The sequence below is a fragment of the Enoplosus armatus genome, chromosome 6, assembly GCF_043641665.1.
Source record: "Enoplosus armatus isolate fEnoArm2 chromosome 6, fEnoArm2.hap1, whole genome shotgun sequence".
NCBI classification, from domain to species: domain Eukaryota; kingdom Metazoa; phylum Chordata; class Actinopteri; order Centrarchiformes; family Enoplosidae; genus Enoplosus; species Enoplosus armatus.
This window is the reverse complement of record NC_092185.1, coordinates 25,997,443-26,024,326: the sequence shown is the minus strand read 5'-3', so window position 1 is coordinate 26,024,326 and position 26,884 is coordinate 25,997,443. Positions and strand designations below refer to the sequence as shown.

Sequence of the window (26,884 nt, the reverse complement as noted above, 5' to 3'; positions counted from 1 at the left end):
CGGAAGGGCACGACCGCTGAACTCCTCCCTTTATCCGCCCTTCCATTCAAGCCCTGCTCATGTTGTACATTCTTCCTCGGCGGCTTTTCAGTCCGACTGATTTTCTCGGAGTAGTTAGCACGGGTTGACGGACATGAAACTGGTGTGTTTGTAGCTTACGCACTTTAAGTGTTTCGCCCAGTGTTAATTGGGGTTGCTGTCCTCGGCGTGAGTATTATTGCAACCTCTCTTGACAGTGTGTATACTGTATATCATATATTATATTTGTCTTTGTATGCCTTAGTGGTACAACATTCTGTTTTGTCCCCACCCAATGTGTGTGTGCGGGGGCAGTGTTAGAAAGCGGTGCTGGCCATGCTTCCCGGGGCGAAGAGCCTCGGTATGCTGTCCTGAGACGTCTCCACGTGTCGGTGGGCCATCTTCCCCTCCTCGCCTGCTCCACACAGACGAATGGAAGAACAATGACGACAACAAAAAAAAAAGACAAAACAAAGAAAAATGGACAAATGAAGGAACGCACTAATCCTCACCGTAGACATTTGTGTTCAAATGGCAGGGTTGTATATTTCTTATGTCTGCCTTAATTATTGTTACGTCACAAATGTATGAATTAAAAGAAGTACAAAAAAAAAAAATGAATGGATGAAAAAACACACAAAAAAAGGCAATTGTTAAGTCACCATAGTCAGAGTAAATATGTGTGAGGGTACGTCAATACATGACCCAACCAATGAAATTTAAGGCAAATTATTTCATAGTTATCACAGCGTCATCAGTTAAACTGATTCTAAAATTCAGTTATTATAGTATAAGATCGTAAGGGTCTAGGCAGCATCATAAAACGATTGATCAGGTTTAAAATAAGTCCAAGTCTAACCCAATTCTCCAAAAACTGACAAGAATGAAAGATACGACTGACCTTTCTTTAAAGGGGACCTATTCGGCTCATTTCCAGCTCTCTGTTTTCATTTTGGGATTCCACTAGAGAGCAGCTTTGCATGATTCACAGTTCAAAAAAAAGTCCTGATTCATCTCCTCTGTCTGAAACGAGCCGTTTGTGCTCCTGTCTCTTTAAGCCCCCCCTCCCCCCTCCCTAAAAGCCCACTTTCTTCTGATTGGACAGCCAAGTTCCGGAAGTCTTTGGAAGAATTTCCGAGGGCAAACTGTAAATCTAGCATTACTAAGCAACGTTGACATGAACGTAAACATCTGGTCAGTGCCTGGAGCACAGATACCATATAAGGACATCCTTACCATATAAGGACATCCGTGCCTGTCTGACATCAGATAGACACGGCGGTTGAAAAAAACTGAAACGGAGCGTTCAGAGCAGTCTGAAGCCTGAAGCTTTTCATCTCATTATTTGGCGACTTTGGCAACGTTTGGTATGAATATCCGACATTGTAACATTACATATATGACAGAAAATAAGATAAAAACATACTAGGTCTGCCTGTTTCTGTATTCATTCCTTCTATTGAAAAGTACACCTCCTCACAACACTGGAAACTAATGTGGTGGTTATCATTACCGAGCACTAGCAGCGCTTGTTTGGCAGCGTCTCGCACTTCCTCCTTGTCCGTCCGACAGAGATACACTAACTGGTCGATGCTTTCTTTGGCCTGGAATGACAACAGATGGAATACAAGGGGTCGGTAGAGACTGGAACAGTATTTTGACAGTATGTTGACAAGGTGGAACAGCTTTAGGAGGATAGGGGGGCACAAACTCCGTGTGTGTTCGTACCTTGAGACAGGCTAAGGCCTTGCATCCACAGACTCTGCTGTCGGCGTTCTCGTCTTCCAGCAGCTCCAAACAGCTGACCAAAGCCTGAGAAAGGACACGGTGTTCACTCTGTTATGAGGCTGCTGCAGCATATGTTATCATGTACTGACTCATCTCACCACGATGCTCTGCTTTACATTGCTGCTGTTGTGCCTGACTGAAGCATTATAATAACTGGAGCGCGATCACATTATCAGCTATCTTATTACAAGAACATGATAAGTCACGTCACTACAGACAAGGTAAAAAATGGCCGACACCTCACAGTGTTAGTACTTTACTTTTCACTTCAGTATATAAAGTAATAATAGTAATAATAACTAAGCACAATTTTTGGGTTAAGCATGTTTATTTTTTTATTCTGGTTTCCAATTGGATGGTCATATGTTTACGTCTGCCTACAATATGAGCTGAATATTGGGGCAGCCGTTTATGCTAAGAACAGGAAGTGAAAGAAGCCAACTTCCTGTGCTGGGGGGAGCTCTGGAAAGCAGCATGTGGATATTTCTTTTGGGTTTTAGTTAGTATTAGTATTTCCAGTATTTGCAATTACTGTTTGTTTTATTGGTACTTTGTCATTATTATTATTATTTTTTTTTTTAAATTGTATAGTACTATTGTATAATGTCTAATTGTAGAATTTTGTTATTTGTTAGGCCAGGTATGTTCAGTTCAGACTTCTGTTGCATTATTGTTCTTACAGTTAAAGAGCCCAGATTTAGTTGTATTTTTGATACCACTTTTCTTTGCTTTGCTTATGTGTTTTAAACATTTACAACTTTGTTTTTTTCCTGATTTTTTGGCCAAATAAAGCCTTAACTTTACAAAGTTATCCTCGTGTCCCTCCCTATACTGCTTGGTCCCTGACATGCAGCAACATTCCCTTAAATGTCTCTTCTATTTTCTGTTAAAACGTTCTTAGCCAATCCGACTCTGCCTCTCACCCAGGTGTGCTGAATGATGAGTCCCATTGTTTGTTGTTAGCATAGGTCACGCCCCCTAAACTCTATATAAGGGCAGGTAGTCGTGCCGTGTGCAAATACTCAGTAAACATGTGATTTTTAATAATGCAATCATTATCATTACTCTAAAACATATAATAATTTAAATTTGATTATATGATATTCATGTGTTTTTTTTATGTTCCTAAGATGTAAAAGTTGTGTGTCCTTGCGTTGCTCTCGACCGCTTGTAAAGTTTTCTCTTACTTAAGAAAGTAAGAGAGAGTAATACAAAAAATAAACTTTGCACACATACATGCAGTACACACACACACACACACACACACACACACACACACACACACACACACACCTGCTCTCTCTGTCTGGGCTGGGCGGCCAGGCCTCTCAGTACAGAGCTGGCAGAGGCTGACACTTTGCCTCGAGGGTCTTTCAGTAGTTTGGCCACGGCGTGGAGTCCTTCTCTCCTCAGGCTGCACTCCGCAGGGTGCCGCAGAGTGTGGACTATCACGTCCTGGTCACATGACGCCAGGCTCTGCACCAACCACACTGTTGGACGGAGGTTATCACAGATTATTGACACTGATCCGAGGTTTTTTTTTTTTTCCTGCATTCATTGAGCTTTGTGTGTGTGTGTGTGTGTGTGTGTGTGTTTGTGATACCTTCTTCTGCCAGCTCAGCGATGTGTGTTTCCATGTCACTGACGCCGTTGGCCTCCAAGTAGCTCCACAGCTGGAACAGCGTCAGCGTCACTCTGTCTCTGTTGCTGCCTCGCCGCGGTAACCTCTGATCCAGCACTCGCTCAACCAGACACGAGAACACTGGACGCACACACACACACACACACACACACACACAGGTGTTAACATGGCACACACACATCAGCATGTACTGTACACACACACACACACACACACAGACAGTTGTTGTACCTGTGTCGGCCATGTTGCTGGCCCTCTCGGGCAGTATGCTGGAGTAGACTCTGGAGAGCGTAACCAGGAAGCTCTCCGCAGAGACGCTGTACACGCTGCCTTGTCCCACACACTGTTGCCATAGTGACACAGCCCCCAGGCACAGGCCCAGCTGTGGTATCACTGCGTCGGAGAGAAGATAGGTCAGAGAAGTTCATTCTTGACCTTGTGTGAGACAATAATCTCAACTCAAAAGGTCCACTCACTGGCTTTTTCTGAGCTAATGACGCGGTTGAAAGCTTTGAAAAACCTCCCTTTAGCTTTTTGCTAAACCCATCAGAACCTTTTCCATACAGCTAGCACACTTGGAAGGCATTTACAGTGTATTCACACGGGAAGTGGGCCATGATTCTTGAACACATTAACCAGTTGTGACAGAATTTAGATGACATGTGCACACATCATCCCGTGATCCCTTAAAAATCGGTGGTATTTCGACATATAAGTGGTGCTACGGCAACATGATACATTTAAAGGTCCCATATTCTGCTCATTTCAGCTCTATATTTGTATTCTGGGTCTCCACTAGAGAAGCTCTGCAGGATTCACAGTTCATAAAAGTCCTTATGTATCTTCTCCTGGCCCTTTCTGCAGCCCCTCAGTACCCCCCCCCCGTCTGAAACAAGCCGTTTGAGACAAACTGAACAACCTCCAAACACTTGAAGAGTAGTTCCTGAGCAGAGCGCTCCAATAACTCAGACAGACTGAGCAGGTGGATGAGCCTCCCAGTACTTGGTGGGTGGTACTGTGCCTGGATCAGATGACCTGCTGGGGGGCGTGGCTGAGTGCGGTGTACAGTTGTGACATCACAAACTTACAGAAGTCCTGGCGGCTCGTTTAAAGGCGCAGTGTCTGAATACGGGCTGTGAGTGTTTCTCCGTGGACTGAGCGTTTTGATACTTCCAAAGTATTTATACAGCACCTAGAGCTGCTTTATGATCAAACAAGACATGGACATCTCACTGCCTACAATAGGGGACCAAGAGTCTTGGTCACTTACAATTATGCACAACTCATCCCTTTATAAAGCCTGACTATTCCCAGGCTTTCTAGGTTTGTTATCTTCCGGCAGCCGTGTGCAAGGCCCTGAAGATGAATGTGTTTTTGATCGGCTACGGTGAATATGGAAGTATGGAGGCCCAGGCAGACGTATGGATACTAGAGCTTACCTTCAGCAGGCTGTCTGGGGCGTCTTGGGTTGTCCTTGATGATGCGTCGGATGATTTCGAGGACTTGAGCCTCTCTCAGCAGTCTGTCTAAGGCGTACATCTCCCCACACCGCAGAGGGCCAAACATACCCAGACGCTATAGACATAACAACGCATATATCACTTTACACGAAACGGGGACATTCGCGTACGGCCCGTCTCCAGAACAACAGTAAATCTTTCCAACATGGATGTGATGCAGTTTATTGATTATTAACGGACCAATCTTGTATTGGTTTTCCACAGAAAATCTACCCCAACGCTAACTGCTAATGCTTTATGTATTACTTTGACTTACTGATTTCTACAGGTTACAAACAAATTGATTAAGCTCCAAGGAATAAACTCTCAAAGACATTTTAACTTTCTTTTTAAAAAAACAAAACAAAGTAATGCCATGCCAGATAATCAGATACTATGTACTGCTAAAACTGGAAATAATACTTCTACTTTATAAACTATTATAAAACACAGCAGTGACTACTACAGCTCCTTCAACCTACTTCTTCGGTACAGAACTTCCATTTGTTGAATTGTGTAGATGATGAATTAAATTACTTTTGTCCTCTATTCATCTGGATGGTGGTGCTTGTGTCCAAGATAGATTAGCACAGCAAGCTTATTGGCTAAGCTAAGAACCTTGACAGACTGAATTCGAGGTAACAATGGCTGTATTGGAAACCGCCTGCTATACTAGCAGTGCGCACTGATTTGGCCTAAATGTAGCATGTAGCGTGCAGTATGCAAACAAAAGCTAAATACGCAGTATGTCAAAAACACCCGGATGCGGTGCTGATTCAGAAAAAAATCTCCAGTACGCGTCGGACCAGTCTACCTCGCCTGCATGCGTCCCACAATGCAAAGCGCTGGCGGTGGATTGCCATTAACGTTACGTAAACTGTCACTTAGTTCACCTCAGCAGTCCACCAAAATCTGTTTCTGAATCAATTTGAGGCGAGAAATAAACAACTCAGTTACTGAATCTTTACTCATATTAGATCTACAAGGCCTCATTTAAAAGTTTGTTCAAGTCGGGGGGGGGGGGGGGGCAGAATACCTGCATGAGTGTGTAGTAGACGGTTTCGAATACAGCCATTGTCACATAAGCACGTGTGCTATGGAAGCCAGAGGCCTCTATCTGAGTACGGGGGTATGTGGGCCTCTTACCAACAGCTGTGTGCTGCAGTTCTTCAGGTGGACCACCAGGGAGCGGTCTAGAGTGGCGTAGCCTGTGGTGAGGGGGGAGGTGGGGGAGGAGGGGCTGTCCCAGCCTCTGTCCTGCAGAGACCTGCGCACATGCAAGAGGAATCGTCAGTGACGGCCTCACGGCGCTGTGGGAGGACTGAGCTTCTGATGGCTCATTCAAGTCAGTTCAGTTCAGTTCAGTTCAGTTCAGTTCAGTTCAGTTTGTTAGTCCTCGCGTGTCCCTCAATGGGAAATCTCAGCAAATACAGACACACAACCACATAATGATAACACATGATCAATAAGCTATATATATATATATATATATATATATAAAAGTTATGAGATGGGGAGTGTGTTACAGTGTTACAGTGGTGGAATAAATGACTCAACGCAGTACAAAAAAGACATTTTGTACAGACGTTCACGTTCCCCTTGACCTTTCCTCTCCGTGCCATCGTCATGTCGGCATGTTTTTCTTACACACAGAATGGTCCAAATCAATTTCAGGTCAAAAGAAAACAAAAAGCACGGGGATCAGACCTGTATTTGCTGCTGGTTTTTAGCTTTCGGTATGAGAATCTGTACAGTGGGTTAAGTGCCTAGTGTCTAGTTACCTCTAAAACCTGCCGATACTAGCTTTGATGTGATACTATTGGGCAAAGAAAATAAATCCTCATGAAGTCGTATCTCAATGCAAATACCAGTTTAACCAATTCCTGCGCTACAGTGACGGTGCAACACAAGCTCCACTAGATGGCAGCGAGATACTGCAATAACAATGGGATTCTCCAACAAGAGTTAGAGGTTTGTTTACTTGACATAGAAACATGTACGTATGTAGTATATTCTCACAACTCCGTTTAGGTTATTTCATTTCTTTCACTGGCTGATGACTCGATGCGTCGCCTCCATGTGTTCCGGATAAATCGCACGCGTTAGGACCGATGCGAAGTGTGCAGAAGAGTTGGTTGGTCAGCACTGACCTGCCGTTTCTACTCCTCTTGCTGTCGCCCCTCTCCTCCTCTTCCTCCTCCCAGTCGGACGTGTTGAGGAAGTCGAAGCTGCACAGAGCCGTTTCCACTGTGAGGCTGACCACACTGGGCGAACGGCTATGCCTTCCTCCCTACAAAACACACACACAAGAGCCACAGTCAGATTGTAGGAACACAGGCAGGTATGTCTACACACAAAGAGTACAGATACATCTGCTGCCACAGACTGTTCACCCTCCTCCCCTCTGGGAGGCGCTACAGGACCTCTCCGTTCAAGGGCCAGCAGGCTCAGGAGCAGCTTCTTCCCTTCAGCTGTCACCTTGCACCACACTGTTATACTACTGTCCATACAGCGTATACCTGAGCTAGAGTGTATACACTGTATTCATGTCATACCTCCAGCTGTATTACATAATATATGTACATTACTCTGCACTTCTGCAATGACAATAAAGCTGAATCTAATCTAATCTAATACGCATATGCAATCTAATATCTGTGCACACACACACACATACTCGCACACACACACGGCCATTATTAGTAGGAAAACACACAGTCAAGAGTCACGACTACACAAACCTGGTTCCACCTTAATGCAGCACACACCAGCTGCATGTTGTCACATATGAAGAATCTGTATTTGTTGATACTGTACTGTACGTGTACATGTGACGGCACGCACACACACACACGTACAATAACTTCAAAAAGAAGTGGGATGAATGCGCAGCGTAGACTGTAATTATTACAGCCCGACCAATATCAATTAATAGCTTTAAGGCCGTTACAGATACCGATCAGAAATCTGATAATAACATATGTTTACATAAACACATTTTTTTTTTTTTTTTTGACAATGACCTCTTGAATTTGTTTTTTAAAGAACTGTGACCGAGATTACGTAGCAAGCGGGACTATGTAACGGAGACACAGTAAATGACCTCAATAATACATATTGTTTTGTGCTTGTGCCATTTCATTGGCCGGCTGTGGACTTTCTAGCCTGCTGCTATACTACGTTAGCTCCTGGAGTAAAGTCCATCGCTCTAAAGTGTTTTTTCTCCTTTATGCTCATCCGGACGTCTATTGCAACAGAGCACACCTCCCTGCAGGTTTTGAGAATATTATTTAATATATTGTTTGTTTGTTTTTTTACATATTCACTCGTACTTTTGTTTGATAAATTGATTGAGCATTTTTCAAAGTTACTGTTTCTTCCATATCCATGTGGAGGAACACATGTGAAGTACCGTGCATGTACATGCAATCAATTACGACCATGGGAAACAGTAATTACTAGATGTAACTCCAGCTCTATGAGTATGTACGTAGCCCTCTAACGGGCTTCACTATAGGCCTTTTTCATGGCAGCCATTTTGACTTCGTCAAAGCAGGAAGGGCAGAGGTGAAACTGAAAATTTTGTTAACGACGGCTCGGTCCCATGAAGTGTTCCAGGAGCCGGCATGCACAAAAAGGGGACCCTGGAACGAGCTCAACTGAATGGAATACGGCCACTGCTAATGTTATCAATGACTCAGTTACACCTGTGCTCTTTCCTACTATGTCATGCCAAAATGTCTGCTGTTGGTAAACCCTCGTCGAGTCTCCACCTCGGCACTCACCGCCACACCAGGAGCTAGCAACCACGCACTATAAAGCACCAGTCTCCCTTTCGAACTCAGCAACGGGAACAGAACAGGGGCCAGCTGGGCCTGCAGTTACGGGGTTCCGCGTGTGCTCATAGAATTGGGAGTCAAATCCAGTGACTACTATTTCTACTTCGTATGTGCCACGCCCTCTTAAGCGGGCTTCGCCATTGGTCACCGCCGAGGGAGAGGAAGGCCGTTAGGGATTTTTCTGGGCCTGAAACTGATCGCAAACAAATCAGACCCAACCGCTGACCGGGCCAAAGAGGTCAAGTGGTCAGCCAACTGAGCGCCAGATGCCTGAGGGGCCACACAACCTAAGCACACCACGCCGATGAGGCAATGCTCTTGGTGGAGCACGCCTTGAGACCCTTTGCCCACGTCGTATATATCCAATGCGCATATGTAGCATGTGCCTGAGGAAGACCGCCTGTGGTTGAAATAATGTCATATCCACATCGACAGTGGCGTGCCTGTATTTTGTTCTTTAATCTATTAGGTTACTTGCTTGTACTCAGTAACAGTACGGTTCTTGGCGACTCTACCCGCCTCCGGAAGCAACTTCTCTCGTGCGTGCTCCAGCCTCACCTTCAGTGTGACCTGCAGCAGCTTCAGCTCCTGCTCCAGTAGCTGTAACTCGGGGAACTGTCCTCTGTAATCATCCAGAGAGGAAACAACAGCACCCAGGGCGTCCTCCAACCCGCTGTCCACCGGACCGTCGCCCACTCCAGACGGACAATCTGCTCCCGCACCTGGCACCTCCTCCTCCACCGACACCCGCTGGGCTACGTACGTCACATCCCCGTCCTCTGGGAGTGTGTCGCACTCTGGGTGTGGGCGTGCGTTCGTCTGTGCGGGAGTGTCCGTCCTGGGAGAGGAGGATGCGAGGGCAGAGGGGGGTGTATCCCGTTGATCCGCGACGTCGTCGGCTGTCGCGTTCTCTTCAACGACACCGAGCCTCCTTGGCGACAGGTTAGTGTCTGCGCCTGCAGAGGCGGGCGGCTCAGGAGTTCTGCTGGGCATCTCCATTTCAATGTCATTGATGGAGAGCCCGGACGCCAAAGACATCACCTCCCCTGATTCACCGCATGACCTGTCCGTCAACACGATGCCGTCAGCGCTGCTTTCACTAATGTGGCTCAGAGAGCGTGAGTAGCTGTGTGAGGCCGTGTTGGTCACCACCCCATCCACCGTCACTATGGGAGAGTGTTCCCCTGCATCCTCTTCCTCACTGTCAGGTTTTGCCATCACAGTGACCTTCTCTTCTTCCCTGTAAATCAGTTCATATCAGTGTATCAGTTAATCTCACTTTTGATGGAGCACACCATCTAACAAGCATGTAATCCCTCAAGTTTCAGACAACAAATATGATTTAAAAAAAAAAACCTACGAGGGTGTAAAAAAAAAAAGACGAAATCCAGCACTACCTGTTGCTCTCTGCTTGCTGTTTGGATATGCTGGGAACTTTGAGGGTGGAGTTTGGCGTCTCGGAGGAGGAGTCTCTGGGGCAAAACGAGATGTCAGGCCGCAGGGGGGAACTTCCGCTCTCGGCTGGCCGGATCTCTGGTGTCACCACCACCGCTGCCTGGAGAGCGACAGAGATGGACGCACTGAGTCACGGGGAGAGTCTGACCCAACACGCTAACAACAGAGTAAATTACTTCGGAGAAGCACCTTAAAATCAATGACACAGCTTACAGGCAGCAAGTGGAGAGTATTAGGGGGGTTGTATGTGCACGCAGTTTATGAACAGGAAACACATTATAGGGATTGTGTTCCCTACAATTAATTGACATGGACTATCTCTAGTAGTCTATATAATGTCTTCGAATGTCATTTGGAGGAGAATAACATTTATAAACATACTAAGGTCTGGACAAAATGTTGAATTTGTAAGTGATGGAAAAACTGAAGTTGTACGTTAAGAGCTTTTCAACCTTAACAGTTCACAAAGGGCTTCACAGATCCGGTCTCATTCGCACGCCGTTGGCGACCGAGCTCAGCAGCTCTTGCTCAGGGACACTTCGACATGTGGAAGGGGGGAGTCAGGGATCTCCCGTGTTAATCACTGCACTGCCGTGCTGCCCCCACATGGATTTCTGTTCTTCAAGCTCACAAAATACTGTATTCTCCCTAAATCAATTCAATGTCATTAAACCACAGTTTAGAGGTGGACTGACTGATTGTTGGTTTTGGTAATTTTCAAGGGGTTCGAAAAACACAGCATCACCAGTCTTGTCCGATAAGATTAGGTTGGTAAGGAGTGGTAATTAAATCCCCCCCGACCTAACAACAAATCCTTTTACCAGTGCCTACCTGTGCCGTGACAAGTAATTACATTCCTGAGGGGCTGCAGAAAGGGCCAGGAGAAGATAAATAAGGACCTTTTTTGGAACTGTGAATCATGCAAAGCTGCTCTGGTGGAGTCCCAGAACAAACATATGGAGCTGAAATGAGCAGAATATGGGACCTACATGGAATCCTAACATCCTGTTGCGTGTTACCTGATGATGTGTGGAGTTGCGCAGCCCTCCCACAGACAGCTGAGGACTGGAGGAGTCATCAGAAGATTCAGATGAATTCGACCACGCTGTTCCATTCTCTTCATGGCGGCGGAGCATGTTCTGAAAGAAAACGGATATGGAAGTTTGACCAAGTAGAGGCGGACACAGTCTGATGCCTAATGCACCTACCCCAATGGTGCCTTCCAGCTAAAGGTTGTTTGAGATGTTTGAGGAGACTAGTCGTTGAGGGGGGAACCAACATGACCAACAAGGGTCTGGGTTTGGGTCTCTGTACAGGCACGATGGTTCCAAACCTGGTAACCTCACTTTAACATCAAGACGTGCGCCAGTCGCCAGTCGTTCACTACGGAATAGTCCCAGCACAGAACCCCACCCCCCCGCGAAACCACAAATTCAGCTTGTGTACGAATTGAACAAATGAGATACAACGCGCTGATTAGATTCAGTGGGATCACAGCACAGCCCTCTGAAGATTAAACAAGCTGCCAAGCCCAAACACGCAGTCCTTAATTATCTTCAGTTAACAGAACAAGCAGTGTTCAGCTCTGCTTTGTCCTCCTCTATTCTGCTCCAGCGACCACGTTTGTAGAATGCCGAGCACACTGCGCGAGAACAATGGACTGGAAACTGATATGTCAACAGCGATCACTGAGGTAAAATCAAGAGAAATACGCACTCTGAAATGAACGTTTTGTCTATGTTCTGTCGGGAGGTTCTACTTGCCCTATAGGCGGATCTTCACTTCACAAAACGACAAACACTACAGCAGCAGATTTCTAGGTCCTGCTCTCGAGTGGGAGCCGGCAATCTGTGAGATCTGGAGACCTCAGTGCAAACACACGGAGGCTACTTGTCTAGGTTTCTAACGTTCTACACCATCATTACTGGCACTAGCCGACATACCAGTGGGTTCTACGTTCCTACATTCCCTGGGGTAGCTCTACTCCATTGTGACTTACTGGAGTGGGCTGCCTCGCTGGCGAGTTGTCACTGCAGGAGCAGCTCTGGCTAAGTGTGTCTCTGAAGATGTCCAGCAGCGGCCAGTGCTGCCGCCTGGCCAGACTCCGGGGCAGGGACTGCGCGTCAAAGTGGCAGCAGGTGGAACAAAGGGCAACGGAGTGGTTAGGGGCCGGTGTGGTGGTTGGCCAAACAAACTCAAAGCGCTCCCTCTATAGCAGTACTTCTAGACCCTGAGAGCTCTGGCCCTGTCCTGACATTTGATGAATCGAACAGATTCTTTGATGAGAAATATCTTTTTTTTTCTCAGAAATGACCTATACTCCATCTTTATATACAGTCTATGTTTTACACATTAATAATAATCAAATATAAGGGTAGTGAATATCAGCACAAACTACCAGCAATCAGCAACTTAGACGCCAAATGTTCCAGTGTCACTCTTTGGAGAAGCATCAGTCAAACGTCACTCTGACAGAGAACAGGGGTAAAAGAGAGGCGACTGGAATGGGGAGGAACTCACATAGAAGGCCTGTTCACGTAAAGACGGCGTGTCAGGTGGACTCTGGTTAAAGATTGTTGAGAATCTCTTACTGACGGTTGGAGCTTTGTTGACAGTGCTTGCCACTGACCCCAGGTCATCTTTATCAAATGGACTGACAAGAGCGGGAGGGGGGGGGGGGGGGACAAAAAGGAAAGGAGGAACAAAAGACAAAATTGAATGTAATATTTCAGCAATGTTCTGTAAATGAATAACACTTTAGTGATTACATTAACAGATGGCTGGCAACACTTACTTCCAGGTGACCTCGAGGCTTAGCTTAATAGTTCCAAGGTCGTTAATGTCCACGGCAACTGTCTGGGGTAGCGCGGCAAACAGGTCCTTGGTCTCGCAGGAAACACTTCCCACGACCACGTGATTGGCTAAGCTCTTCAGCTCCGTCACCTAGGGAAACCACAGAAAATTACTGTTTGATCGCTCTACCAAAGTCTCGCTGCCTTTAACGGGTCCAATTCCTGTCGCGTCACTCAGGTTGAGACAAGACACAAGAACACGTACATGTTCGCCCCCCCCCCCCCCCCCCCCGACTTGAGTCGGAACATACTGTTAAATGAGGCCTTGTAGATCTAATATGAGTGAAGATATCAGTCACTGGGTTGCTTATTTCTCACCGTACTGCAAAAATAAATGGATTTGACTGCATACTGCATTTGTCAGTAGTCTGTAGTAGGCGGTTTCGAATACAGCCATAGACTCATTGTGCCCCCTTGCAGTTGGTGCAGTTTAGTGCCATCGACTGGCCTTGATAAAGTTATCAGGCCGTGAATCTGCCGTTTTAATGAACGCCACACTAGGGTGAAGTTAATCGCGATCTGCAGCAACGCGACTTGAATCTCCTCCGTGCTTGACGTCCTTCTGTCTCTTTATATGCCGCCACCGTCGTCGTGTAGCCGCGCAAACATGACGGCCCATGCGTCAGCGGACTAACTGTCCTCATCCTCCAGTGTCTTTAGACCACAGAGGAAACGCAAACAACAACGGGCTGGAGGAATCTTTTAGATCCTTGAAAAGCAGTCCTGGGACCAAACGTTCTGGGTACTTTGGGTGGAAATGCGGCTTATTCTTTACTTTTACTTGCTCAGCTTTGCTGCTGTGTAAGTACACGTTCACTGGTACAAGACATGAAGTCTGCATGGACTATTGCATTACCAGGAGTAGTGTTCCAGACCATTCTGAGCAATCAGAACTAAGCATAATTAAAAAAATAAAAGGACTTGAAAGGTGAAAGACGTTGGGTGGGACTGACCTTCACGGAGAGGAACTCACTGATGAGCGGAAGAAACACCATGTCTTCACTGTCCCACACCTGTTTGCCGTTGATCTCTATTCTGCCTCGGAGCTTCCACCGCTGCCGACCGTACTTCATGAAGATCTGAACACACACACACACACACACACACACACACACACACACACAGCGTCAGTCTCAGCGTCAGTCTCAGCGTCAGAGATGCATTCAGGGTCAAAAAGGCTCATTACGCAAAAACAACTGGCAATAATAGATTCTGGGACAAAATCCCCACAAAACTAACGCTGATGATACAGCTATATCAATCAGAATCAGAATCAGAAATACTTTATTGATCCCCGGGGGGAAATTAGACAAGTTACAGGTGCTCCCATTTAAGAATAGAAAAGTAAGAAGTCTGTAAAAAAAAAAAATATACATTTACAATATTTAAGTGAAAAAGAAAATGGAGACATGTAGATGAATCACTTAGAATTGGCCATCAATTACTCCCAGAAGCCTTTGGACCTCCCCATGACTGAGCTTGAACTTTAAGGCGTAAGGCATCCTAAATGACTTGCTCCTAAACCTCCCAGGACGACATCGACACAATCATCAAAAAAGGCCCAGCAGGTGATGTACTTCCTGCGCCTGTCTCAGGATCTGGATTCTACACTGCAATCATCCAGCCTGTCCTCTCCACATCCATCACTGTCTGCTTTGGATCGGCCGCCAACCAACAGTCAGGACTGCAGACCCATAACGCAACCAGGACACGACCCACAGAGCGCTGCACGCCACAACAACCAGACCCAAGAACAGTTTCCACCCGCAGCTGCCGTATTATGTGAGAAAGCTATCCCTATGCGATAACCCTGCGGCACTGCAGCAACAAAGGATGAATGAAATCTATTACATTCTGCTGCAACTTCCATCAAGCATGCTGCATATACCGTGCATGTAAATGCACATACTGGATTTTGTAAAAGCAAATTGCAACTAATAATATTGCAACAACTAATAATTCCTTCAGAGCTGAATTTGGCCAACTTCTGTTATTAATCAGATTTTTTAAAAAACAATCAATTAAATATCGGCTTCATCAAAAACAAGTCCTACCACCACAAAGACCCGCAGGGCCGACCAATGAGCACAGAAAGTAGTTGCCTTACTGGTCCTGACGCTTGTTCTGCCTCAGGAGCAGTAAAAAAAAAAAAAAAGATGGACTTGGCAAATAAATCACGACGTACATGAAGCGAGGGACTTAAAACATCCACTCGAGAGACGAAAAAAAAACAGCAGGCCTGTGTGCAGGCTGTAACGTTCCTCAAATTAACACATGAAACAGACATAAATATTACCATCACCGTTTCCTGCACAGTTTTTCACCATTTGGGGTTTGACTGGCGCTCAATTGAAATTACGTCATCTTGTTGCGCCCTCTTCTTCTACCACCAGCTGACGGAACAGCTCCTAACATCCGCATAACGTCAGATTTTCTCCAGATTTGGTTAAAGTTTGCACTACACTTGGATGGAAACCTCGCTGGAGACAGAGGGAGAGAGGGGGGGGGGGGAACTGATGGACTAACCTCATATTGGTCACCAGCACACAATCTAGCGAATCCTGCCAGACCTGAAAGACAAAAAAGAAAAAAGCCCATCAGCTTCTCATGAGCCCCATTGGGACTGGGTCTATTTCTCTAAAGGGAGGTGGGGCTGATTTCAACATTCCCTGCACTGGTCAGTGATTTTAATCCCGTCCAGGGTGCACATGCAACGCGCAATAATTACAGCCACGCCACTGCCCGTTTCTCGGAGAACTCGCTGGTCCTCCTGTAATTGAAATCACTTCCTTGAATTCTAAAGCGGATCTCTGACTTTTGTGTGAAAACGTAAAGAAAATGTTTTTCTAATCTAAATAGATGGAAACATGCTCCCGCCGACATGGAGGCCTGTTTCGGCAAAACCAATGAAAGCCGTCCCATGAGAGCTCATCAAATGAGCTGTTGTAACGTCTGTTTGCATTTGGACAAATTAGTGCCATAAGAGAAGTGTTAAAGTAGCTATTTGCAATGTGCCCCGTGGATGTTCAGTCACTTAATCACTGCATCACTTTGACACGAAAGAAAGTTCGGAAGCGACTTTTTTGCTACGATTGATTTGTGGATTTATGGACAAATTTGCGACAGACATCAGAAATGACGACATCGCCGGGAAGAATAACTCACACTGAACACTGAACGATGATCAATATGTATTATGACTCAAATTTACATCACATTGCCCTCCTCTTCAACTCTCGGGCACTCTTCTTTTTCTAGTTGGCTAGTAGTCTTGCTCCTCTACTCGCTCTAATCACAGAGTAACTTTTCAAGACTGCGTCCATTTAAAATTCAAGCTGTTGACGAACTGAGTAAGTGTTCTTGTGGGATTCTTGTGCGCCGTTTTACCCAGTGGCTGCCACGCACCAAAAGTACCTGGCCAATAACAGCGAAATGGTTCAGAGTAGCAGTCGTGTGAGTCCACGGATGCCACGTGCAAAATGTTATTTGAATTCAAACCGTGGCACGAATGAATAAAAATGGATGTTTCATTAAAGGATTGTTTAAAATCGCGTGAGCGTCACAGTCGCAAAGGGGTTGTCGAGTGTTTCCCCTTTCTAGTCCCCTTTCTAGGACTCGCCATCCGTGTTTTTCGTTCTTACCTTTCATCTTAATGTGGAACTCCCCCAGCTGGTTCTCCAACTCGCTCTCCAACACACACATGTTCTGCAGACAGGATCACAGAGGGGACCTTCATTTATCAATTTCAACCCAACAACAATGCAATGGCCCTATTCTCCCACAAGGATCACTACACATTTACCATTTTTTCTCTCTCTCTCTCTCTCTCTCCACTTCCCTGTCCTCTTCTTACTTACCTCTGTGTACTCTTTGTATCCTTTATTGGCTTCTGCTAAACTCTCCCTGGCCTCCTTACTGCCTGGAGAGGCAGTGAAAGCCTTCACCATCTTGTTGGCTCCGTCCCTGAGTCTCCTCTGCAGGCAGTAGGCTTCATACAGCTCCTCGATCTGGGAAAAGAGGAGGCAGGGGGAGGGGTGGGAGGGGGCATATAACCAAAATAATGACCTGAAAGAGTCTAAAGCTGAGTTTCCACCCAAACACTTTTGACATAATACCCTTGGCACTCCTACCTACATGTGCCTAAACTCTAGATCTGCTAGATTTAAAAATGGCGGGTTTGTGCATTGAATCCTTTGTCGCACAAGAAGCGGCGATTCTGTCGACCAATCAATGGACTGCAGAGTTTCTAGCTCCGCCTTTTGCGGAGCAGCACAACAACATCTTTGGCTCTTTGGCTCATTGCCTTTTCTAACTGATATTTCAACACTAGGGGACAACGTTTTGTGGCAGAAGGGAACTGCCTCGATGGTCGGAACATTTGCAAATTGTGGTCAGGGACTGTGATCTGTGTCAAGCCAGCTCAGCATGCCAATAAAACGGGAGATTCTGTTTCCACCGAGGGGAAGTTCAAGGCTGTGGAAGTGGAAGCTAGTATTTTAATAGAGCTCAACAAGGCATTGGGTTACAATCCCACAACAAGATAAAAGAAGTGAGGAGGCATTAAAAACTCCATCTAAATGTAAGCGACCATAACAGAATAGCAATAGAGTGAGATCAGGAACACATCTCCAAAATGTTTTAGACGTTTCATTTTCAATAAGATTCACCGATGTGTGAAAAGGGCATTGGTTGACCGGGATCATGGTGGTCTTACCTTGCTGAGGTGAAACTCCAGTCGTCTTATGTACCTCTCGGTCACCTTCACTTGCTGTCAGAGGGAAACACAGAGTCACACTTAAGAGTCCTGCTCGTCCACACAGACTATAAACTATTTTCACGATGCACGTCAACCCAAGGCCAGCAAAACAAGTTCCTACTTAAAACCCAGAGGTGGCCCGAAGCACCTGTAATGCGACGAATCACGTTATAAATTCCCTTCCTACAAATGTTTCAAATTAAAAGTCTGGCAGGGAAAGGAGGGATTATGTCCTCGGAGCCGTCGGGAGGCTTTTAATATGAAACGTCTGTGCGGGCAAGTGTTGAGATTCACTGAAAAGTAAAAGTGAGTGGAAATAATTAGTGTAGAGAGGAGAAAGGGAAATGATGACCTGCTGGGGGGCGTGGCTGAGGGTGGTGACTGTATAGTTGTGACATCACAACCTTACAGGAAGTGCTGACGGCTCGTTTAAAGGCACAGCGTCTGAATACGGGCTGTGAGCATTTGTCCGTGGACTCAAACGAGACGTGGACATCTCACTTTCTACAATGTGGGACCTTTAAGAAATCTCAGTAGCTCACCTTGTCCAGTTCATACAGGAAACCCTGAGGAGGCAGAAAAAAAAAAAAAAATCAAGCCATCACGTTTCTCATACATTTTGAATGAAGTGGCAGCAAAATGTGACGTACACTCTTATGTAAAGTGATCAAAAAGTCAAGAAATAAAAGTAGAAAATGTCACAGGATTAGGGTTTCCTTTTCACTTGTAGCGTCTGGCTAAACAGTACAACGTCAGAACGTACCAGTCTGGAGTTCCTCTTCGATTCTTTCATCTGTCTGCTGAGGCTGTCCAAGTCCATCTGATGAACCTGCAGGTAAGACCTGAGAGGAGACACACACACACACACACACACACACACACACACACACACACACACACACACACACAGATATCTTTGGTTATTTACGTGCGGACGTTTTGAGCGTCCCCCTGCTGTCCCAATGCGCTGCTCACCAGGGGGCGCTGCCCCAGCTCGCTGTGCTCTGTGTGTTCTACCCTCGAGGGATGATCTTAAAGTACAGCACTTTAACCAACAAACACACAAAAGACATAATATTTAAAAAGATTAAAAAGCCTTCTATGAGAGCAATATCCCTAAAATGATTTTTCTTTTTTTCTTTTGTTGACGGAGGCTCAGGCGGCAGTTAAACCTGCGAATATGGTTTTCCTAACTCGCCGTTGGCACCGCCATCGCTGAATAAAAACAAGGTGGGCCGTTCGGGAATTGGGAATTCCAGGATATTTTCAAGACGCTTCGATCAGAGATCGGACGGAGAGGGGCTTCATATTTAGCGGACAGATATGCCAACGGTGGACTATTTCCTACTCTTCAGTGTGTAGTCTGTAGACAGACCACGGGGATCTCCTTCTATTATTTTCACTAGATCAAGAACATGAAATTCCCTTTGTCCTGAACTGTACTGCAGAAACATCAGTCGGTGACTCCACCTACAGATTCATCCCCCCCAGGGATCAATAAAGTAATTCTGATTCTGATTTGTATGTATGAGCGCCTGTGTGTGTGTGTGTGTGTTGTGAGTGTACTCACTGAAGGCCTTTCTTCAGTGCCTCATAGACCTGATCCAGACGCTCCGGTTGAGGAACTTTAGGTGTTGGGTTGGACTTGGCGGACACAGTAAACATCCTGCTGGCTCTGCTGGGCTTCCTGCTGAGACCCGGAGTGCTGAACACCGAGAGGTTCCTGCAACGTCAAGTCGACATCATCCTCAAGCATTCCCCGTTTCAGGACCAGCACGTAGTAGCGCACACGCAGCCAGGCCGTCGTTTGAGCTCCACCTGACAGGATGATCAAGTGTGTACTTGTGTGTGTGTGTGTGTGTGTGTGTACCTGTAGGGCTTGTCGTAGGTGTTGACTCCAGTGAAGCTCTGGCTCCTAGTGATGGCTCTGGAGGTGAGGCGTCTGACTGGGCGAACGGACAGCGACATGGTGGAGAGAGCTCGGGATGGACTCCCTGCGAGAGCAGAGGAGGAGAAGCATCAACAGGCTGCCGACGCCGCAACCGAACCGGGGACGTTGCAATTACGTGGAAAGCACGTTGATGCAGGTATAACTGTGATTTTATTTGTGTGAAATCCTTAATATCCCCAGTAGCAATTAACACGAAATTAACAACAACCTTAAGAGCATATAAATAGGGATGAAATAACAGGAAATTGACTGACATGGAAACCAAACTGGAGCAGAAGAAACTACGTTGCTCGTAGGAAAAGTGCTGTAACATCCGATCAAATGCAAATAGAGACCTAAAACAGATTCACAAACAAAAAAAAAAGATTCTGATTTATTGCTTCAGCTCATATCTTTTATTTTTTTCATCATGACCACTGGTATTTTGTACAATCATCCCAAAAAATGGGTCACCAGGTGTGTGTTCACCTCTGTCCCTCTACTGAGCATCTGGAGCTCTCTTAAAAGGTCCCATATTGTGAGGTTGTGATGTGATGTCAACTATACAGTCGCCTCACTCAGCCACGCCCCCCCCCCCAGCAGGTCATCTGCTCCAATCACAGCACCGCCCACCAAGTACGGGGACGCTCATCCACCCGCTCAGTCTGTCTAAGTTATTGGAGCGCTCTGCTCAGGAACTACTCTTCAAGTGTTTGGAGGTTGTTCAGTTTGTCTCAAACGGCTTGTTTCAGACAGAGGGGGGGGGGGGGGGGGGGGGCGAGGGACTGAGGGGCTGCAGAAAGGGCCAGGAGAAGATACATGAGGACTTTTATGAACTGTAAATCATGCAAAGCTTCTCTAGTGGAGACCCAGAATACAAATATAGAGCTGAAATGAGCAGAATATGGGACCTTTAAATAAATGTAAATTACAGCCCATTTTACTGCTGAAACAATAGTCCATTTGACTTCCTTTTGACTTGACTTTGACTTAGACCTTATTTATCCCACAGCGGGGAAAATTACAAGTCACAGTAGCAAAGACAGAAAGGTGCAGAAACACACAGCAGACAAGCACTGTGTCAATAAAAAACCAGATTTAAAAAAACAAACAAAAAAAACAATATACATATAATAAATACAGATATAAAAACTATGGGGAACAAAATAAATATATACACGGAAAATATACAATATGTGCAGATTTATGTACAAAATTATGTAGTGCATGCAGTCTTATAGCTGTAGGCATGAACGACCTGCGGTAGCGCTCCATCTTACACCGTGGGTGGAGCAGTCTGCTGCTGAAGGAGCTGCTCAGGGCCTCCACAGTCCCGTGCAGCCCCCCCCACTCCCCCCCCGCCAGCAGACCACAGCATAGAAGATAGCCGAAGCTACCACAGTGCCATAAAAAAAACACACCGAAGGACCTCAGCCTCCTCAGCAGGTGGAGGCGGCTTTGGCCCTTCTTGCACAGGGCCTGAGTGTGGTCAGACCAGTCCAGGTTATTGTTCAGGAGAACACCCAGGAATCTGTAGTTCTCCACCACCTCAATGTCCAAACCCTGGGGTGTTCACCGGTGTGATGCTGGATGACTTCCTCCTGAAGTCGATCATCATCTCCTTCGTCTTGCTGGCGTTGATGTGAAGCTGGTTGAGCTCACACCAGCTGACAAAGACGCTGATGACCTCCCTGTATTCCAGGTGGTTCCCCTCAGACCCGCACCCAACCATGGCAGTGTCGTCAGAGAACTTCTGGATGTGGCAACTGACAGAGTTGTGTCTGAAGTCTGAGGTGTAGAGGGGCCCCCGTGCTGCAGACCACCACATCAGACACACATTCCTGGAGCCTCTGTTGGTGAGGTAGTCGATTGTCCATGAAGCTGTCCAACTTCACCCTCAGCAGTGCTGGCTGGATGGTGTTGAAGGCACTGGAGAAGTTAAAGAACATGATCCTCACAGTGCTTCCAGTGTTGTGGGAAAGGGATCTGTGTAGTAGCATCTACCCCGATTCCGGGACGGTAAGCAAACTGGAGGGGGTCCAGCGTTGTGCTCACCAGGGGTCGCAGGTGTTTGAGGATGATCCTCTCCATGGTCTTCATAAGGTGAGAGGTTCCCTGGTTCCCTGGGGTGCGCTGTTTTGGGTCCCGGGACCACGCAGGAAGTCTTCCACAGGGCCGGGACTTTCTCCAGATCAAGGCTCATGCTGAACATGTGCATGACCACCCCCACAGAGCTGGTCTGCAGCTAGTCCTTGAGCAATCTGGGGCTGATTCCGTCCGGCCCCTAGGCCTTTCTCACCTTGATGAATCTCTTATTCCGTGAGTCGGGGGGGTAAAGTGAAAGATTTGAAGTGTCATTGCTGCAATTTAAATGACCCGCAGAAACACAAACTGTGCTGAGTTCTGAGTCAGCATCCAGCTTCCTGACTAACTCGTTTCCTGCTGGAGAACACTGAATAAATACCATCACGTGTCGTGCGAATAACAATCAGACATAAAAAAAAAAAAGGTATGATGTCGCACTAAACACCACAGCAGAACATGATGATACAGTACCGTGCATCTACATGTGTCGCTTCCTCATTGTGACAAGGTCAAGTGGATGGATCAAGAGTCAGTTACTCAAAGCAAACACACACACACACACACTACATAAGACACCGCTGCATGTACGCCAGTAAAAACTAAGTTCAAGGGACACGTTAGCGCCTAATCTCAGTGTACAAGTAAATACAGAAAACACATTATCAGTAATACAAATGCCATCCAATACAACACTAACACAAACAGTTACCGTAGTTTTGCCTCTCTCTCAGCTGACGCTTTGGAACAGATTATCTAAACCAGGAGGAGCTGGAGGTAAAACTTAAAAGTGACACACAGCTATGGTAATTACAGTAGGTCAATTTGCCAGTTTGTCCCAGTGGCCACGATACTGCCCCATTATATACAGCGTCTGTAAAACCGCCAACTGGAAACAAGGTCTCATTGCTCTTATCAGTCTTTAGACCACGCAGATCATCATGTAACGGCGCATTATGAGTGATATTGGTATCGTCTCAAAATGGGATATTCCATTTGCCGGTGAGAAAAGGGGGAGGTAAGGATTTCGAGTACTTTTCTGGTCCCCCTACCCCCCAACTGGTCAATACTGGACACTTTATTTTGGTCACTGCACTGTTTGTTATTTATCTTATCTTATTCTTTTACCTTTATATTTTTACATGCTTGTTGTCCGTCAGATTATATGTTATATGTTTATAAAATGTAGCACCTTCAGGCCACGGCAAATTCCTTGTAATGTATGTTACTTGGCAATAAACAGTTTCTGATTCTGATTCTGTCAGATCAATCAATCAATCAATCATCAAAACAATGTCACGAGATTGTCCTCAGCACCAACAAAAGGAGAAATGGTTGATGTACCTTTTATTTTGATGTGAATATGCTGAGTATTGTGATTTGGGAACCACCTGTCGCACTGTGGCGCATGAGCGCCTCTCTTTCAGTCTATATTTGAAACTTGAAAAAGAGACAGGCATGCTGACGGAGTATTCCGCCACTAAATGTCGTTCCAATGTTTAATGCGCAGTGCTGCGAATGTGTTCTGAAACGAGCGACGTCAAGACAGTTTTAACGTATAAAGCGGAAGTCTGTACTGCACGGCGTTGCAAAGTTATTGGAAGAGTTAGTATGGCATTGTTCTTGACTGTGTTCTTTTGAAGTGAATAAAATACGTAGATTGGCTAATCAAATCATAACAGCAAACGTAGCCTAGGGTAGAAGAGCGCTGCAGGGGGGACGTATTTTTGTAGGCAAACCGGGAAGTTAGCGTCGCCCCTGGTTCCCTCCACTAAAAGCCAATGGGATCGTTCCATGGGATTTTGGATTATTGCAGAAAATAAGCTCTGTGGCTCCCGGTGCCTCATTGTTTACGATCCCATTGTCACTGAGGTCAAAGCGATTTTGCGTCCCCGTTGTCCACTTTGACGGCTATGTCTAATGCCTAATACCTGGATACAGCGGGCTCATCCATTCTGTTGTCGTGGCCAGAAGCCGTGTTATTGTGCCTTAAGTCAGCGGTTAATTTCTGTCAGTGTTTTCCTACTGTGGCCTATCCAGTGTCCTGCATCCTGTTTCTTCAAACAGCTGAAAGGCCAAACGACCCCCCCCCCCCACCCCCGCGTGGGCCGCCCCCGCCCCCAGAGCACAGGAAATGTCACAATCCTACAGGAAGTCAGAAGTGACTGCCTCTCCTGACAGGAAATTTAACAAAGGGAGACAGTCCTGAGGGCTGCAGTCATCTGGCTGCAGAGAAAAGGTCAGTTCTGCTGGAGTTCATGGAAAGAATACTTTAGCAATACTTATTGTTGTAGAAGTAAACTGGTGGTACATCTTACGCCATCCTTTCAAGTAAAACATGCGCTCAAATAATAATCAACAATTAATTTGACTTTTAGTAAAAGTAAAAAAAAAAAATACTCTAAACTGCAGACAGGAGGTAAAATCATCAAGAATGTGTGTGTGTGTGCTGTGGGACGCCGTGGTCAACCATTTGTTGACTTAACCTAGTTTAAGTACTCACACGGAGTACAGAGGAGCTGGGGTGGGGGGGGGGGGTTGAGAGATAAAGGAAGAGAGAAACTGAGCCTGCCAGAGGTGCCGAGTGGACAAAGGGAGCAACTGGAAATGTTGGCTCTTACTGGGTCCATCACATTCAGGCACTTTCCTCTTTAAGCTCCAGATTAAAAAAAAGATCCATGTCGTGTTGTGTGTTGTGTCGTGTTGTCGCAGCAGTTTACCGTCGCCATGAGGAAGTCTAGATGATGAGCGATAACTCGGGAGGTCCGAGTCAGGTTACTGTAAACAGTTTCTGCTCAGAAAGACGTCTCTATGAAACCTTTTTATCTAACTATTATATATAATATATATCAAGGGTGTGCGTTTCTAAGATCGATCTGATACATATCCAGACACACGGGCTACGTTACATTTTAACACAGGACGATTCGGTGCGATGCGATACAATCTGTTTAATGTAGGCATTCATTTTCCATTCTAAATGAATAATTCTCTAAAAGTGGCATCGTTTATCTTCAAATAGATACTGTATATTTCATAAAAGACCAAGGGATCCCGAGTGTTTCTGTTGCTCAAATTCTGTGACGACAAGCAAACGTTCAAAATGAGTGTTAGTGGTGACACGTTTCCTCCAACAAGACTCCAAAGACTAATCAAACAGGTACGTTTTGATGAAACAAAGGCATCTACTTTGACTTTACGCTGTGCAGAATTAGCACCGAAAGCTTCAGTCAACCGCTTTGTAACTTCAGAATCGGGCTAAAGTTACAAATCGGTTGACTGGGACCGGCTCGCGGTATATTTAGATCGATCCAGGGGGTCCGCGCGTCGATGTAGTCGCATCTTTTTTCACGTTACACCCGGATTCCGATTGGTTACACTCCTAATATATCTAATATATTAATGAGTTATACAGTTGGGAGTCTTTTATCAATGCCAGCATAAAGCCCTAACCCTCAGTAGCCGGTCATTAACCGACAACCGACGAGATTCAAATGTAGTATTTAGAATGGACGAACGGCAATAGGCCTACAATAGATGTTTTTTTTATAAGAAAGGGTTTATCATTAACATCCCCTGCACCAAACATTTTAGACATGCATTTGGTGTCCCCTTTAGACCATTGCTCTAAAAAAAAAAAAGTTTTGGGCGGTGAAATGAAATATCCGCCCTTTGGGCTCCTTGTTGTCCATTGGCTCGTTGGCCTCCTTCGAAAAAAATAACCGACAAATAACCGACAAATTTAGGAGGCCAGGAGGACAAAACCAATGGAAAACAGCCCGCGTGATGTACGGTCACTGTAAAGCTTTCAACACAGAGCCTTTACATACATGTTCAGTTCGGTACACGACTTTCTTTGGTAAGGTACGCCTTGTAAATCCAATAATTACTGTCAAATTAGCCTGTTACATTAAATGGTCCATTAAAGCCAATTATAAATACGCTGTGTGTGTGTGTGTGTGTAAATATAAATTCAACCAACCAAACACCGACCTTGGTGGGGTTCCACGTCTCTGTCAGAGTCCCAGTTCAGACAAGGCAGCGGTAGTCGGCACATTTCTCCCTCTGTCCACACCCCACTGTCCTGCCTCCTGTGATGACCTCCAGCCTTAATATTAGACCTTCATTAGCTAATCAGTCGGCGTCCCATTTAGTTTAATGATCCATCCCCTCCATTCAAACTTCAGCCCAGCTCACCCAAACAAATCAACCGTCAAAAATGTCCGTCAAACTGCGCTGCGTCCCGTGTTCCCTACCTGATCCAAACGGCGGGTCCGGTCCTGCCCAATGGCAACAACAGATTCCAGTCACACCATCTCCTCTGCTATTGATGTCCTCGCATAAAACACTGGGACTGTGGCTCTGTGCCACGCACTCAGCCTTCCATACACCTCTGTGGTAAGCGAGTGTGTGACACCACACCTATTGTCTGACGCTCTCTGGCCTCTCTCTCCCGGACCATTCTGGAAAAAATGCTGCACACACCCAAACACAGCACCACCACCACTTAGTCCATATCGCCCCTCAACGCTTGTTTTTGCCCCCAGTGGGGATGACCGTCGGAGCAAGGTATCTCCCACAAATACTAGATTGTTGGAAATTGCTGTGTGTGTGTGTTCATGTTGCCCAGAGGATGAATCAAACATGTTTTAAACCCACACTTGTACACTAGTGCTGGATGATAGAGGGAACCACTTTTTCATGTCTGACACTGATACTGATACTGCAACCTTGAGTGTCTGCCGATACCGACCACAACAAATCTAAAAACTAACAATTCTACCCCCCTGAAGGAAGAAATTCATAGCCCACAACATGACTCCGTTATGGACAGTTCGGTACACACGCGGCATCTAGCTGCTATTCACGTAACACGCGCTGCTCCCCCGTGTTGTTGTCTTTATGACATGTCGTTCAAAGTTTAGTGAAGCCATTGACATGACAGTTTAGGCTGATGGATATCTGATCCAGTGATTTTGGCCAGTATTGGACCGACACCGATGCTGAGCTGCACAGCCCGGAC

General features: G+C 46.0%; 1 protein-coding gene across 1 annotated transcript; it reads right to left on the bottom strand.

The window, feature by feature from the left end:
- Positions 1-335: 335 nt before the first annotated feature.
- Positions 336-25,918, bottom strand: ripor1 (RHO family interacting cell polarization regulator 1). Its single transcript, XM_070907363.1, has 25 exons — positions 25,855-25,918; positions 19,720-19,843; positions 19,420-19,572; positions 18,613-18,691; positions 18,392-18,415; positions 17,808-17,861; positions 16,951-17,100; positions 16,735-16,798; positions 15,620-15,663; positions 14,047-14,172; positions 13,036-13,184; positions 12,762-12,894; positions 12,241-12,357; positions 11,261-11,380; positions 10,184-10,341; positions 9,345-10,026; positions 7,098-7,237; positions 6,094-6,214; positions 4,888-5,023; positions 3,680-3,841; positions 3,410-3,568; positions 3,100-3,296; positions 1,747-1,830; positions 1,532-1,622; positions 336-433 (listed from the first exon to the last, which is right to left on the bottom strand). The coding sequence occupies exons 1-25, from the start codon at positions 25,916-25,918 to the stop codon at positions 336-338; spliced, it is 3,429 nt and encodes a 1,142-aa protein (XP_070763464.1).
- Between the last annotated feature and the right edge of the window lie 966 nt (positions 25,919-26,884).